Raw genomic sequence first — 14,014 nt, forward strand, 5'->3', positions numbered from 1 at the left:
AGAGACTGAGTAAACATCATGGAGAGAAAAAAACTAAAGTGAAGCTGAAGAACAGCACTGGCACAAAGACACATTTATAGAAACTGGCCAGAAATGAGTTTAGGCTGGAAGGGAGGTGACAGCTCCCTCCCGGCTGCACAGGGAGGTCCTCAGCAGGCTTGGATGGAGCCACTGGGGTAAACGACTTGGGCCTCTTCAAAGGCAGAGCTTGGACAGTTTGGGAAAGATGACAAGGCTGCGGTAACAGAGGACAGGCCCCCGTGACCATGGGGAATGGCTCAAGCCTCTGTTCCTACCTTCAGGAAGCCAAGACCTGCCCCAGCAGAGAGCATGGATGCCTCTTTGCTTACAGACAGGACCTCCACACTGGAACCGCTTCCCACTGTCTGGCTTCAAACCACTGCAGCGGGATTTGGAAAGTCAGAAATCCATCACGGCAAGACATTAACCCCTCCCTCGCCCACCAGCTCTGGCTCGCAGACCTCCTGCATCCAGAATTAAAACCCCAGCAAAGCCAGACAGAAACATCCCTGACAGGAAGACGCCAGCGCGACCATGCTGCAGCCGTGTGCATGGGCAGCCACGCGCTGAAAATCCACTGCTTGTTTTCCTTGCACTGCCCCGACAGGGCAAAGATGCTTCATCTTCAAGCAGGGAAAACGTCCTGCCTCGCAGCTCAGCCCGTGAACATGACAGGTTCTTGAAGCAGCAGCAGTGTTTTCTCAAAGCTGGGTGCTTGTTTCAGTGTCGGGGAAGGCTGTCGGGTTGTTGTCAGCTATTTACATGCTGTTCCCAGGGCGAACCGGCTCACGTGATGTTCACTTCTGGCACAACGCTGCCTCGGCTCACAGGCTGAAAATAACCAACCGATTAGAGAAAAATGGCTGCTTATAAATAAAATGTGGGGCTGTCCCTGCCACTGTAATAAAAGACTATCAAAACAAAAAGTAGCCTGTGCAGAACAGAGGTCTGGCCAGGTTGCTGCTCACATCTCGCCAGGATGAGCATTTTTATTTGTATAGCAGAATATTTGATGTTATAATCATGGCAGTGGGTGATAGCACTGCAGGAAGGAGTGCTGCATGCTGCCTGCGAAACTGGAAGCCTCACCCACATGGGACTTCGGTGCCTTGCGCTGTGGAGAAGCACCCGTGAAAACCAAAAGGGAAAAAGCAAAACTCACACTGATTTCTGAAACACCCTGAACCCTAAACCCCAACTCAGCAGTGCCAGACCAGAAGAAGGATTCACACAGAGCTCCGCATGAGATGCAGCCTGCAATGTAGGTGCTCTGGATGCTCACAGCCCACTCACATTCCTGCTGCCCTCCAGTCTCCGGCACTGCTGTAGGCTCAACTCTAAGTGAGAGTTCAAAATTACTTCAACAGAACGAGAAAATGAAAAAAACCCTGAAAGCCTAAGGCTGCGGACAAGTTTCCACACTTTGGAGAATATTTCTCACCACGCCTTTGATTCCGAAGGCGGCTGGGAAACCCAGCTCCTGAAGGGCTTTGGTAACATTTAATTTTCATTCAGAGGCTTTCATGCCATGTGGAATTACAGAAAAATATACAAGAAACTTCCACCACTTAGATACATCTAAAACCAGTTCACGCTGCAAATCCTCTTTGGCATCTTGTCTGCCTTGCATTGGGCGGCGAAGACCTTGTTCCCATCTTGCCCGCGCTGCCCGAGGGCAGCCCAAGGTCCTTTGGCTGCACTGGTGATGCTGCAGCACCTTCATTGCATCTCAGCCACCCATAGCGATGCATTGCCGCAGCAGGAACGAGGCGTGGAAGATGGCAGGAACTTCGGGCACCCATGGAAATGCCATTTTCTGTGTAGCTTTCCTCCTTATCAGGGCCAACACAGTGCCGGGTGCACAGGTTGATGGTCATAGCCCAGCTGCCACGTTTACTCTTGCACAATTGCACCTTGGTATCGCGTGGAGTTTAAAAGGCCGTCGATAAATGCTGTGCCGTGCCACGAGCCTTTCCATGTGCTATGCATGTACATAGAAACGAAGGCAGCTACAGCCTGCCACAAAAGCCAGAGCCACACAGATAAACCCCTGCAGACCCAGATACCCTCTGAGATAAGCAGCTAAAATTAATTTTCGCTGAAGCTGCTTGTGACAGCCCATCATCTCTCCCCAGCCCAGCTCCACAAAATAATCCCCTCCAGCAAGAAGCACCTTTACAGCAAGAGACTTCGAGCAGCATTACCGGAGCTGGGACAGGGAAAGGTGAAAGCTGATGGGGTGAAACTGTTTGGTTTTTTTTCCTGTGCGTTTCCCAGCTGAGCCCCCAGCAGCCCTGCTTCCATTTACCAGTAGGACGTGTGTCCCCAAGCCCAGTGCCAACAAGGACCAGAAGGTGCCACCACTGTGTCCAGAGCACTGCTGTCCCTCTGGGCTGCAGCAGGTGCAAAATGGGACACATAGGGCAGAGGGGGACAGAAAACAGCCCTGAAGCACTCCAACCCCATAGGGCTGCCACTGCTGCGACTCTCAGCATCACCCGTCCTACCGGCTGTGCCGGCCAGCGAGGGTCCACACCAGCAACATGGCACGGAGGAAGGGGAGTGAATGGGAAGGCTCGATGCAAGTCCAGTTCACAGCTCGGAGGGGGACCTTGGCTCCCCCCATGCTGGGGTTGGAGGGGCCTCCTAGGCTCCTGCTGCCCCAGCCCAGGCCATAGTGGCTCAGGTGGCCACAGGAGTGGCCGGTGGATCCTCAGTGGGGCAGTGGGTCGAATCAGCACTGCTGCTGGTCACGTTCTCGTATTTTGGCTCTTCCTCTGGGACAGCCTGTCCCTTTGTTTCAAGGCTGAGGGCTAATTCAGAGCTTTTGCCCCTGTCCGTGGCACCTACAGCATCGACAGCCCCATCTTGGGTCCCGGTGTTTTTCGTTGAGGGAAATGCAAGAAGGAAGGACCTTCTCTTCCCAGGCAGATGCTGGTTCTTGCCAGGGGATGGCTCGGCAGGAGTCCCCAGGACACTCTCCCTCTGCTTGCAGCTATTCACCGAGTCTCTGCACTGCGCCAGGGCCCGGCGGGGTGGTTTCTGGATGGCCTCAACACTCCTCCTTACCTTGGGCTCATCCTTTGTAGCCCACTTGCCCTTCTGCAAGCTGCCCAGCCGCTTGAGCATGGCCTGGACCGGTCCCTCGCCACCCCCGTCTGCCTTGGGGTCCTGCCCGGCTGTTCCCACCATCATGTAGATGGTGGTGACATTGGGCTCCTTCCCCTTTGCCTCCCAGCTGCTGGATTTTGCAGCCGCTTCAAGAGCCTCCACTCTCTGGGCCACGTGCCTGGTGCCAGAGACCACCCGACGGCGTCCCCCAGGGGTGGCTCGGGGTGATGGCCGGTGGGTTTCCTCCCCTTTGCTGAGGGGCTCAGGGCTCTCGTAGCAATCGCTGGCTGGTCGTTCAGTGGGGGGCTCAGCTGCTGTGTCCCCCAGTGGTGAGGACAGCTTGGATGGGCCCCACGGAGTCTTGGGCTTCCGCCCAGGGCTGGGAGTCTCCGCTGCCCCAAATTTTGTCCCTTCGGCAAAGGACACGGAGGGCCGCTTGGCCTTGGCGATGCTGGAGGTGCGAGGGATGGCAAAGGGCTGTGAGACATCCTCGGAGTCAAAGGCAGACGGGTCTGGGAGTGCCTCGCTGGGGGGGGACGCCCCATCCTGCAGCTCAGCCCCCCCCAGCAGCGGGATGCCTGCGGGAGAAGGGGACAAGATTTAGGGCTGCCAGAGTTAACCCCCTGCCCAGGGACACACTCAGGGACATTGGGACAGGGGCTGATGCAACAGGATTGTCCCTGGGACTGTTTCCCTGGGAGGAGGTTGTGAAATGGGGCTGCCCACACCAGAAACATCCCATCACATGAGGCCAAGCATGGCCCCAGTGTGTCCTTGCGGACAGTAAAATGACAGTATAAAAATAAATGCTGCCTGTGCCCAGCACCCGTCCCTGGGACACGCAAGGTTGGTAATGGGGCAGGGTTGACCCAGAAGGGCTGCGGGTGGCTGGGGAGAGGAGGAACAGTTATGGACGTCACCTTCTCTGGGAGGGACGGAGTACTCGGGTCCCTCGTTGTCGGTGTCAAAGGAGGAGAAGGAGCTGTCTGAAACCCACGCAGCTGATGGTGGCTCAATGAAGCTGGGGTTGAAGGGGATTTCCGTGTCGTGGTGGGAAACTGGGAAGGAGAAGACACCCAGCTGTGCTCGGGCACCCCAGGGTGCTTGGGGCTGGGGTGGGAGCGCAACGCCTGTCCTGAGCCATGCAGTGGGGCAAGAGGGGTTGCAGGCTCCCCCCCCAAATGGTGGTGATGCAGAGAGGGTGGGGGTGACACCCTAGAAGGGCTGTTGGCAGCTCTGCTAATTTTACCTGTGACTTTGGGAAGTTTGTAGCCGCCCAGGGAAAAACAAGGCATCATAGCGCTGAGGTTCGCCAGCACCCCCTGCACGTGGTGCTTCATCCGGGCCACCACATCATCATCCGGCACGGCCGCCCTGCACAGCAGAGGAAGACATCAAGGGACATGGGAGACAAGGTTTTGCATCGAAGGCTGCAAAATGTAAAAAAATACCTGTCTCTAGCATCTGCTGGGCCAGCTCCGCAGCAACAGCAGGCGATGCAAAGCAGCATCAGCAGGAGAGGGACAAGGATGGCGGCTGCAAGGGCCCCGTGGTCCTTAAAACCTGTGTGGAGAAGATGGGTTGAGTCCAGTGTGTCTTGTGGCTGCCAAGCCGGTAGAGCTCCCCGCATGGAGAGTGCAGGAGCTGGCAGCTCATGGTGGTGCCAGGAGCCATCAGGTGGGACTGGGCTGCATCGCACCCTCCCGGCACCTTCCCCAGTGAGGATGTTCCCGTCCCTTGCCCAGTGCCGAGGAGTAAATTTGAAGTTGCTCTTACTCAACACACAGTCACCCCGCGCAGGGTGGCAGGTCCCCCGGGAGCACTGGCAGGGCGAGGAACAGTTCACTCCAAAATACCCCTCCAGACAGGTGTCGTTGCAGCTGGAAGAGAGAGGAAAGGAGGGAAATGCCCGCGGGGAAAGTGGGGCCCCGGCCCTGCCCTGCTCCCCGCCTTACCTGGCTCCCCAGTATCCCGCCTGGCAGATGCAAGCTCCCGAAACAGGGTCGCAGCTCCCCACAATGCACTCGGGGCAGAGGAGCTGGCATCCATCGCCGAAGGTGCCGGCGGGGCAGGAGCTGTTGCAGCTGCAAAGACAGAGAGTGAAGCATCAGCCTGCTGTGCCCCAGAGCAGGGATACCCCGCGAGGACCAGTGGCCTGATCCTGGGCGTACCTGGGTCCTGTCCAGCCGGGCTCACAGTGCGGGCAGGACCCCGTCTCCGGGTCGCAGACCTCCCCGTGCCGGCAGCGGGGACACAGCTGGAGGCAGTCCTCACCGTAGAAGCCAGGCGCGCAGGGCTCCTTGCAGAGGGTCCCGTTCCAGCCCGGCTGGCAGGCCAGGCAGAAGCCGTCCACGGGCGAGCAGGGCTGGCTGCGCTTGCAGCTCCCACAGCTGCATGGGCAGAGGGGCAGTGAGGCCTTGACGCCCACCCCCCACCCCTCCAAAATGCAGGTTTCATCCCACACCGCCACTGAGCATCAGTTTGGACCATGGGGAAATACCCTATAGTGCCTAATGCTCTGTAGTAGCAATAGGGCAGGACTCAAGCAGGGAGAGATGGTGCTTTATCACCCTGGGGAGTGGGACCAAGGATGACCAGATTTGGGGGTGACATCAACGCTTTCTGCTGGCATAAGTGAGACATTTCTTTTGGGGCAACACTGACGCTGCATCCAACCAGGTATTCTCAGACCCCCCTGGACAAGTCTTGCCCAGCCAAAGGGACAGACATGACTGTGATGACTTTCCTCCCAAGATCTGGCTGCGACCTTTGGGTACCCTCTGGATCCCCCCTCTGCTGTCCCCAGCTCACCTGTGAATGCATTGAGACCCATATTTCCCTGCCGGACAGGGGTCCCGGCAGCTCCTGCCCTGATAGCCAGGGCTGCAGCTGCAGTGGCCACTGAGGGGGCTGCAGGAGCCATGCAAGCAGTCGCAGCGCCGCTGGCACGCCGGTCCCCAAAACCCAGCCTTGCATTCACACTTGCCCGTCTCCTGGGCACAGGGTGAGAGGTTGCAGGAGCATTTGAAGCTGCACCTCCTGCCCCACCAGCCCGGCAGGCAGCGGCAGTGGCCGGTGAGGGGGTCGCAATGGGAGCTGGCGGGGTTGCATTGGCATTGCTTCTTGCAGGTGGGTGCCCACCAGCCCGGCTCACAGCGGCAGGCGCCGGTGAGAGGGTCGCAGCGGCCATGGGGGCCACATTGGCAGGGGAACTGGCAGAATTCTCCCCAGTGGTTGGGATCGCAGGTGCAGTGCCCGCTCGCCGGGTCGCAGCGCCCGTTGGGGTGACACGGGCATCTCCGCTTGCAGTCAGGACCCCAGTACTGCTCAGGGCAGCCTGTGAAGGCAAGGAGACGGTGAGGATGGGGGGTGACGGGGAAGCCTGTCAGCCCCTCAAGCATCCAGGCTGGCAAAGGGGATGGCGAGAGCGGAGCCTTGGGGAAATACTCACGGGAACTGCAGTCTGCTCCGAAGAAGCCGGGTTTGCAGAGGCAAACTCCGGGTCTCACACAGACCTCATCCGCCCCGCAGGCATCCTCCCCCTCGCAGAGAGCTGTTGGCAGCAGGGAGGGCACATCAGCGAATGATGGCCCTCCCCAGGCTCACACCCCACTGCTGGACCACCTGGCACCTGCCACCTCCCACCAAGGCAGCCTTCCCAGGGAAACCACCATCCCGCTCCATCCCGCTCCATCCCTCCAGCCAAGCCGCAGCACCATTAGCAGCTTGCTCGTTGGGAGTTTGGGGGTCCCCATGGTGCAGCACCCCACCACCGCCATTCAAGACAAGAGCTGTAGGGCTTCCCCCCAACACCCAGCGCTGTGGAGGAGCCACCCCACCGACTGCAGGGACTGAGCTTTGGGCTTCATCGCTGTCCATCACTCACCGGCCGTGCACTCCCGCCCTTCCTGCTTCCAGCCGGGGCAGCACGCCAGGCCGGTGGGGAGCCTGTAGGAGAGACATGGGGGCCATCAGCCAGGGCAGGGGGGTGCAAGGGCTGGTGCGGCTTTGCAGCCTCAGCTAAGGCAAAGCGAATGCAGGCGCTTGCCCCAGATGGACCCGGTGGGTGGGGAAGCAGCGCGGCCCCTGGGGGCATCGCTGCGGAAGGAAGCCAGCAAAATAGAAGGAAATTTAAGAGGCTGCAGCCCGAGCGGGCGGTGGGGCTGGGCAGTGGGGTAAACCGACCTGGTTCTGCTGCTACGGAGCTCGTGACGGGTCCCCGACGCTCTGGGAGGGGCTCAAAGCTTTGCCAGCGACCCAGAGCAAAGGCACCAAAGCAAAGGCAACGGAAGGCACTGCCATTGATGGCAAGACCAACAGGAGAGGCAATGTAGCAGCGAAGAGGAGGGGATGTCAGCTCCAAAAGCCTTTTGGGGTTTGCTACGCCTTCGTTTCCCACCTGGTGCACAATGGAAGTTTTGCCAATGCTCCCGCAATCCCCCCATTGCCCTGCGCGCTGGGGGCGCGTGAGAAATAAGCCCCGGTGAAGGGGTTTGGGTGCCCTAAATGCCCATGCGTACCACAACCACGGTTGCCAGCATCACCCCAGTCTCTGCACCCACTCAATGCCAGGCTGCAGAACCTCATCCATAGAGGGACAGATGGACGATGACCCCCTGGGGCTGCTGAGATGGTGGGGCACAAGCAGGGACCCCCATGGCACCTACCTGCAGACATTCCTGCCATCGGGGTCGAGCTCCTGGGCAGAGCTCTGCACCCACAGCCACAGCTGGAGGCAGAGGATGGGTCGTGCGCTCCCCATCCCAGCGGAGCACGAGGGCCCAAGTCCCGGCGGCTCCTCAGCCCCGTGCTGGTGTCCGTCTGTCCCGTCCTGTCCCGTCCCTCCTGTGGTGCAGCCTCTTCCTCCCGCCAGCCTTGGGTTTCTTCCTGAGGAAACGTGGGAGGAGGCGCCCCAATCCAGACGTCAGGGGTGCGGCGGAGAGGGGGGGAAGCAGGGAATGCTGTCACACGGGCTATTTTTGGCCCTTACTACCACCTTAGCAGCAGAAATGGGTGTCCAGGGGCTCAGTGCAGCCATGCAGGGGCTTGTGCTTGCCTGAACATCTCACCTGCGGTCATCCCGCTTGCCCTGCGCCATCCTCCATCGCCCTCAAAGCTGTTTTACCCAACGTCCCCACAACACACAACACAACACTACCTCCCCCTGCCCCGACCCCCACGTGCTGCCCCACGGCACTGCCGACCCCTGGCAGGGGCTGAGAGGTGGGGTCCCCCCATTCCCCATGGGGACGTGGCCTTCCCCAGGCTGGCCTTTGAACCGCTGCTGGCTGCCGTCCCACCTCGCCGTCTCCCCAGGAGCTTTGTGTCAGCAGATGCACAGGAAACACCTTTTTCCTACCCAAGGCCAGCTCAGCCGAAGGGGGGGCCCGGGCTGGAAGTGTGCTGTTCCCCCCACCACGCAGGACTTAACTCCATCACAGCCAGCGCTGCAGCTCCTGTAGCCCTGTTCCCCATCAGAGCTGACCCCCGAAAAGGGCTCTGGGGTTTGGCAGAGTGCAGCTGACCACAGCCCTTTGCATCAACGCACGAAAAGCGAGGGCTGTGTTGGAGAACTGCAACCAGAGCCCAGCGGCATCGCCCAGCCCTTCCCAAGCAAGGAGAGAGCAGAGGCTGCGGTGGGTACCTCGAAGGAGAAACGAGACTGATTTATTTCCGACTCCAATTCTAGAGCTAGAAAGTACCTGAGCCGAGGAGACCGACTCGCCCCCGTGAACACAGGACTGTTCCAGTCTTCCAGTTCCCAGTAGCAGCAGGAAGAGGTCCCAGTACAAAACTGATTCACCCCACGCCTGAACAGTGCAGGAGTGGCACTGGTGGTGCTGATCCCGACTGCTCCCAGACACAGGAGCACCTGGAAACCCGGTGCAGCGTGCTCAGCCCCTCCCAGCCGTGCAGTGACCCCAGGACAGTGCCCAACTGGCTGGCCTGGGCACCCCAACTCAACCTTCACATTACAGGGATGCGGGGAGGTATGAACGGAAAGGGGGTGAAGCAAAATACCCACACAGGGCAGGATCCAGTGATGGGATTCTGGGCTGCGAGTAGAGGTGTTTTGGCAGAAAGAGCCCCTTTGGGGTGCGGCAGTGAGAAATGGGTGCAGACCCCCACCACGCTGAGCTGCAAGCACGAAGAAGTGGGGAGCGTGGCTGTGCAGGACCCCTGTAGCAAAGCCGTGGGCACAAGCAGGTGTGGACACAACGGAAGGGTGGCTGATGGGCAGAGATGCCCGGAGGTGCCGAGCTGTCCCATGCCAGGCGGGCACCCCATGGCCAAACATCCCAGAGGGTTTGGAGGAAGGCTGCCCACGCTGCGGCTTCGCCGTCACCGTGGCATGGGGAACCAGCCGGGGCAGCTGTGCTGCTCTTGAAGACGCCGGGAGAAGAGGAGCCGGGAAGCACTGCTGCGAGGCCAGATCTGGCTCCCGATCAGGTGGGGTCAGAGGGGTGGCGTGGCTCTGTCGGGGGAGCCGGCCACTGGCTCACTCTCTCCCTCCGGCTCCAGCCACGGGTCCAGCGAGTCGATGATTTCCCAGGCTCCGGAGCAGGTGGATGCGGGGGGGTCTTTGCTGCTGCCCTGATACCACAGCCCAAAACTGCAGAGAGAGCAGATAACAGCTGTGGGGGAGAAGATCCTTCCCAGGGAAGGAGCCGGATCCCAACCTCCCTCTGTTTGGTGGTGGTGGTGGCGAGATGCAGCCTGACTGTGAGCCTCTAGGAGCGTGCAGCACCCCAGGGGCAGCAGCAAGGCTTGCCCTGCACCTGCAGATCCCCTCTGAACCAAGCGACCCCCCTGCAGCAGCATCCCTGCCAGCCCCGCGCCAGGCAGCCTGGCTCCATCCCTGTCGTACCCTGCAGGGCAGGCACCGGGCACCGGCACCACAGCCGAGCCCCAAACCTCCTCTCTGCTGGCAGAGCCACCCCATCCCCAGCAGCACCGGAGCATGGGAGCAAACTTACAAGCTCCTAATTTTGGATTCGGGAGGCTGAGCATCCACGCAGTCTGCGCCACGAGCTGGGTGCCAGGAGCCCTCGTCTTCATCGCTGCAGCACAAAGGAGTGAGGGGAAAACCTGCGCTGAGTCACGGGCTCGCCACCAGCAAGTGCCACCAGCGAGTGCCACAGCCACCCTGGGACTCTCTGCCGAGCCCAGCAGCGTCCCCACAGAGCCACATGTGTGGAGGCGGCTGCAGAGCCAGCGGCACACAGACCGAAGCTGCTGTCCCCACAAACCACCAGTGGGCTATGACCTGCCACAAAACCACAGCCAGCTCTGGGGATGCTTGTGTCCCAGACGCAGCTGCGTCTCATGGCAAACCAACCCTGGCTCAGTGATCTCAAGCCACACGGCTCTTCAGACACCGGCTTCAAACCCCCAGCGCTCGGCCAGCAGACGGTGCAGCCCCGGTTGCCACAGCAGTAACGTCTTTAGGCATCTCCCCCCACACAGCAAGCGCACGCTTCTCCAGGGGACCAGACTGACAATTAGCACCGCCGGCCAGGCCTCGCAGGGAAACAAGGTGACACACAAGAGGTGACTGCAGGGCAGCATTCTTACAGTAGCAGCTATCCTTACCAGGCAGGGAGGTGAGCAGGCAGGACCCAACACCCCCTGCCGCCAGCAGAGACCCCGACGCAAACATGCAGCGGGTTTCAGCAGCACAGAAGAGCTCAGCCCCCTTCAGACCTTTATTAAAGCCCCTAAAAGCCAGTGAGATCCAGCTCTCCCCGTGCCACACAGCAGCTTTAGCGCAGGCTTCGATCCCCGCCGCCAGCAGATACGCAGAGCCACCGCTGGTGCCCGGCCGGGTCCTGCCCTCCCATCGAGAGAAGTCTGTTGGAGCCAACGCTGCCCATGAACGTCTTGCAGAGCCTCCAGGGAACATCTCTACTGTCATCTTCAAAGGCTCTCTGTTGGACAGCCTCCAGCTGTACAGCACAGCGACCAGCCTGCCTCGTCTGGTGGTCCCAGTATCACCACCACCTCCCTCTCTTTTCCCACATCCACATAGGGACGAGTGGCATTTGGCCAGGCTGTGTGTGACTGGTGACGGACACGCGAGTGGCAGCAGAGAAGAGCCCAGCCCCTGCGGTGCTCTCAGGGCTAAGCCAGAGCAAGACATTCACTGCTGACAGTAAACCTTTGATCTCTGGAAGAAGGTAGGGAGGAGAGCAGCTCTTGGCCTGGGGGAGTTCCCTTCCAAGGGTGTCACACCACATGGAAACACCGGGGCCACCAGCCGGCATCCACCCTGCATGGGAGGCTCCCGGTCCTCCCTCCTGGTGAGCAGGACTCACCTGCTCGCCGACTCCTCCACCGTTCCCAGCATTTTGGCTCTGATTTTTTTTCTCTGTCTTTTGATAGTCGACTTCATTGCATCCAAGAAGAAGCTGGGAACTCTCTCTTCGTTCAGCAGCTCCCTGGCAAAGAGCAGCCAGCCGGTTAACCCCGAGCCTGGCAAAGAAATCCGCCCCAGCTGCGCCAGGAGCAGCCTCTGACAGGTCACGGGTGGCTGCAGGGACAGGAGAGACCCGGCTTGCTGCCCCACGCCGCTGTGGCAGGACTCACCGCTGGTAATAGGCCAACTCCTCCTGCACCAAGAACAGGTTGGTCTTGAGCTCGTTCCGCTCTTGCAGGATCTCCTGCAGCTCTTCCTTGGAGAAGCAGCAGTGAGAAGGGCTCCCACCCGTGTCCTGGTGCTGCGGCTCCTCTGTGTGTGACGGTACTCCCTCCTGGGGGGGATAGAAAGGGAGTGAGCAGGCAAGCAGAGACCCCGCAGCCCCCACCCAAAGGCTGGGTGCTGTGCGCAGGCAGAGATGGAAAAGGCTCAGGAATGAGTTTTCTAGTTTGTGCCGCTGTAGCCCTCTGGGGACCACAGTGACTCCCCAGCTCAGCCAGCACCCACCGCCCATCGCCACACATGGCAAACCCTCCTCATCCTCTGAGTCCCACACGGCTTTTCCTCCCATCACCTCGCCTTGCTCACTCCTGCCTCCACCCCTACCAATTTTTGCAGACAAGGTGTTGCTGGCACCGCGGACACTGCACTGCTCAATTTTCAGCAGCGGGGCTTACTCGAGTGGCCGTGTCCCACAGGCAGCCAGCGGGTCCTGGTGTCTCAGGAGCCCCGTGCAGGGACGGGAAGGTCGGGCCGGCATTAGCGGTGCCCTTCAGCTGTGGGGCCACGGGCTCGGACTCACCAGGCTGGGCTTTGGCTGCTGGGTCTCAGAGGTGGCCCTGCTCCTCCTGTTCATTTCCCTCTGGGTTTGCAGCATCGCGGCCTCCAGGTCCGACTTCTTCTCCAGCGTGCTCTTGAGCTGAGCCTGCACCACGGCCACCTTGTGACGCAGCTCCTCGTTCATGGCCATGAAGCGATGCAGTTGCTCCTGCAGCTGGAGGGCCCAGGGCAGCCAAGGGTGAGGCACAGCAGCAGCTCTGGGCCTCCACCCAGGGACATCAGCACCAGGGGAAAGGCATCTGCCCCAGCAGGCTCACCAGCTGCCGCGACAGCCCCAGGGTGAGGTGACATGAAAGCAGGTCCCGGGGCCATTCACACACCACACCCACGAGCTCCCACATGCTCACCGCCTCCGTGTCTCGGCTCTTGCAGACAATTTCGTGGGCTTGGGCACGAAGCTCATCCCGCTGCTTGTCCACCACCTCCTTCAGCCGCAGCATCACCTCCCGCTCCTTCCGCGCCGTGCTACCTGCGCCCAGACACAGGGGGATAGGCATGAGTGACCCCCAGGACACAAGGACTCCCCTAACCCCACAACACTATGGGGTTCCTTGATACTTCTGCAAAGCTTTGTTCTACCATCGTTTCCAGTAGACGGCAGAGTAGGAACAGAGGAAAGAGGGGAGCTGAGAGCCTGTGAGATGCTGTGCCCGACACATCCTTGTACCGGCAACAGCATCTCACACCCTCTGTCTGCCCCCACCACTCTCCTGGGGGCTTGGGGAGTCCTCTGGGGCTTTGGGGACCCTGTGGCTTACAGAACAAGACAGCGCTTATGCTCCCTGGTGGGACAGGTGTCCAGGGCTGGGCAGCACAGAGAACACGTTCAGCCCCATACCCAGCTGGCTGTCCCCCATGGAAACACCTCAATGGTGGCAGGGGACCCCAAACCCACCGGGACACCAACCTTCCTGGGACTGGCTTTCCGCAAGCTGCCCCAGGAGCTGCCGGTTCTGCTCCTCCAGGCAGGCCAGGCGGCCATGCAGGGCTCTCTCCCGGCGCTCAGCCTCCCACAGCCTCTGCTCCGGGTCCTGGGGGACAGGGACAGCCAGGTCAGAGCCATCCCACGGGGAACAGGGACAGCGGGGTCAAAGCCGCCCTGGGGGGAAAGGGACAGAGCCATCCCAGGGGGCGGCAGCAGCCGGGTCTGAGCCGTCCCAGGCGATGGGGACAGCCAGGTCAACGCTGTCCCCACAGGGACTCCTGCGAGGACAAGCGCAGGTCAGTGCCACTCCATAGGCGACCCCCGAAGGAGACAGGGTCGGAGGAGTTCCACCCCCCCCCCGTCCCGCTCACCTCCGCCTCCTGCCGCCCGACCGGCGCTGCCGCCGCCTCCTCCTCGGCGCGCACCGGAGCCACCAGCGCCTCCAGCAGCTCCAGCAGACGCACGACGGGCGGCACCAGCCCGGTGACGGCCTCGGGCCCGAAGCGACCGGAGAGGCGGCGCAGCTCGGCGCCCAGCGCCTCCGCCATGCGGTAGATGTGCGGCGGGGCCAGGCGGCCCGGCGGCGTCCGCCACAGCGGCTCCGCTCCCCGCCGCGCCTCCGCCATCCGCCGCCGCCGCCCGAGGCCCCGCACACGCTCCGCCCGGTCCCGGCCCCGTCCCGCCCCGTCCGGGGCCGCCCC

At 61.1% G+C, this 14,014-nt stretch overlaps 2 protein-coding genes across 5 annotated transcripts; both read right to left on the minus strand.

Annotated features, from left to right (window-relative positions):
- Positions 1-992: 992 nt before the first annotated feature.
- Positions 993-7,964, minus strand: SCARF1 (scavenger receptor class F member 1). Its single transcript, XM_082493272.1, has 11 exons — positions 7,800-7,964; positions 7,019-7,080; positions 6,584-6,685; positions 5,944-6,469; positions 5,304-5,522; positions 5,088-5,216; positions 4,909-5,012; positions 4,584-4,695; positions 4,382-4,506; positions 4,053-4,190; positions 993-3,710 (listed from the first exon to the last, which is right to left on the minus strand). The coding sequence occupies exons 1-11, from the start codon at positions 7,892-7,894 to the stop codon at positions 2,704-2,706; spliced, it is 2,619 nt and encodes an 872-aa protein (XP_082349398.1). The 5' UTR covers positions 7,895-7,964; the 3' UTR covers positions 993-2,703.
- On the minus strand, positions 7,955-13,967 carry RILP (Rab interacting lysosomal protein). 4 transcript variants are annotated; one of them, XR_014269852.1, is made up of 9 exons: positions 13,685-13,967; positions 13,296-13,419; positions 12,736-12,857; positions 12,351-12,542; positions 11,719-11,882; positions 11,448-11,570; positions 10,110-10,193; positions 8,835-9,745; positions 7,955-8,019 (listed from the first exon to the last, which is right to left on the minus strand). XR_014269852.1 is itself a non-coding variant. In XM_082493269.1 (8 exons), exons 1-8 carry the CDS (start codon positions 13,937-13,939, stop codon positions 9,589-9,591), a joined length of 1,221 nt encoding a protein of 406 aa, XP_082349395.1. In that variant the 5' UTR covers positions 13,940-13,967; the 3' UTR covers positions 8,769-9,588. The 4 variants fall into 4 exon arrangements, 3 of the variants coding, with proteins under 3 accessions (XP_082349395.1, XP_082349396.1, XP_082349397.1); XM_082493269.1 differs by lacking the exon at positions 7,955-8,019 and having other exon boundaries at positions 8,769-9,745; XM_082493270.1 differs by lacking the exons at positions 7,955-8,019; positions 8,835-9,745; positions 10,110-10,193 and adding an exon at positions 10,205-10,983.
- Positions 13,968-14,014: the final 47 nt, after the last annotated feature.

This window comes from Vanellus vanellus (assembly GCF_965231255.1).
Source record: "Vanellus vanellus genome assembly, chromosome: 19".
Taxonomy (NCBI): Eukaryota; Metazoa; Chordata; class Aves; order Charadriiformes; family Charadriidae; genus Vanellus; species Vanellus vanellus.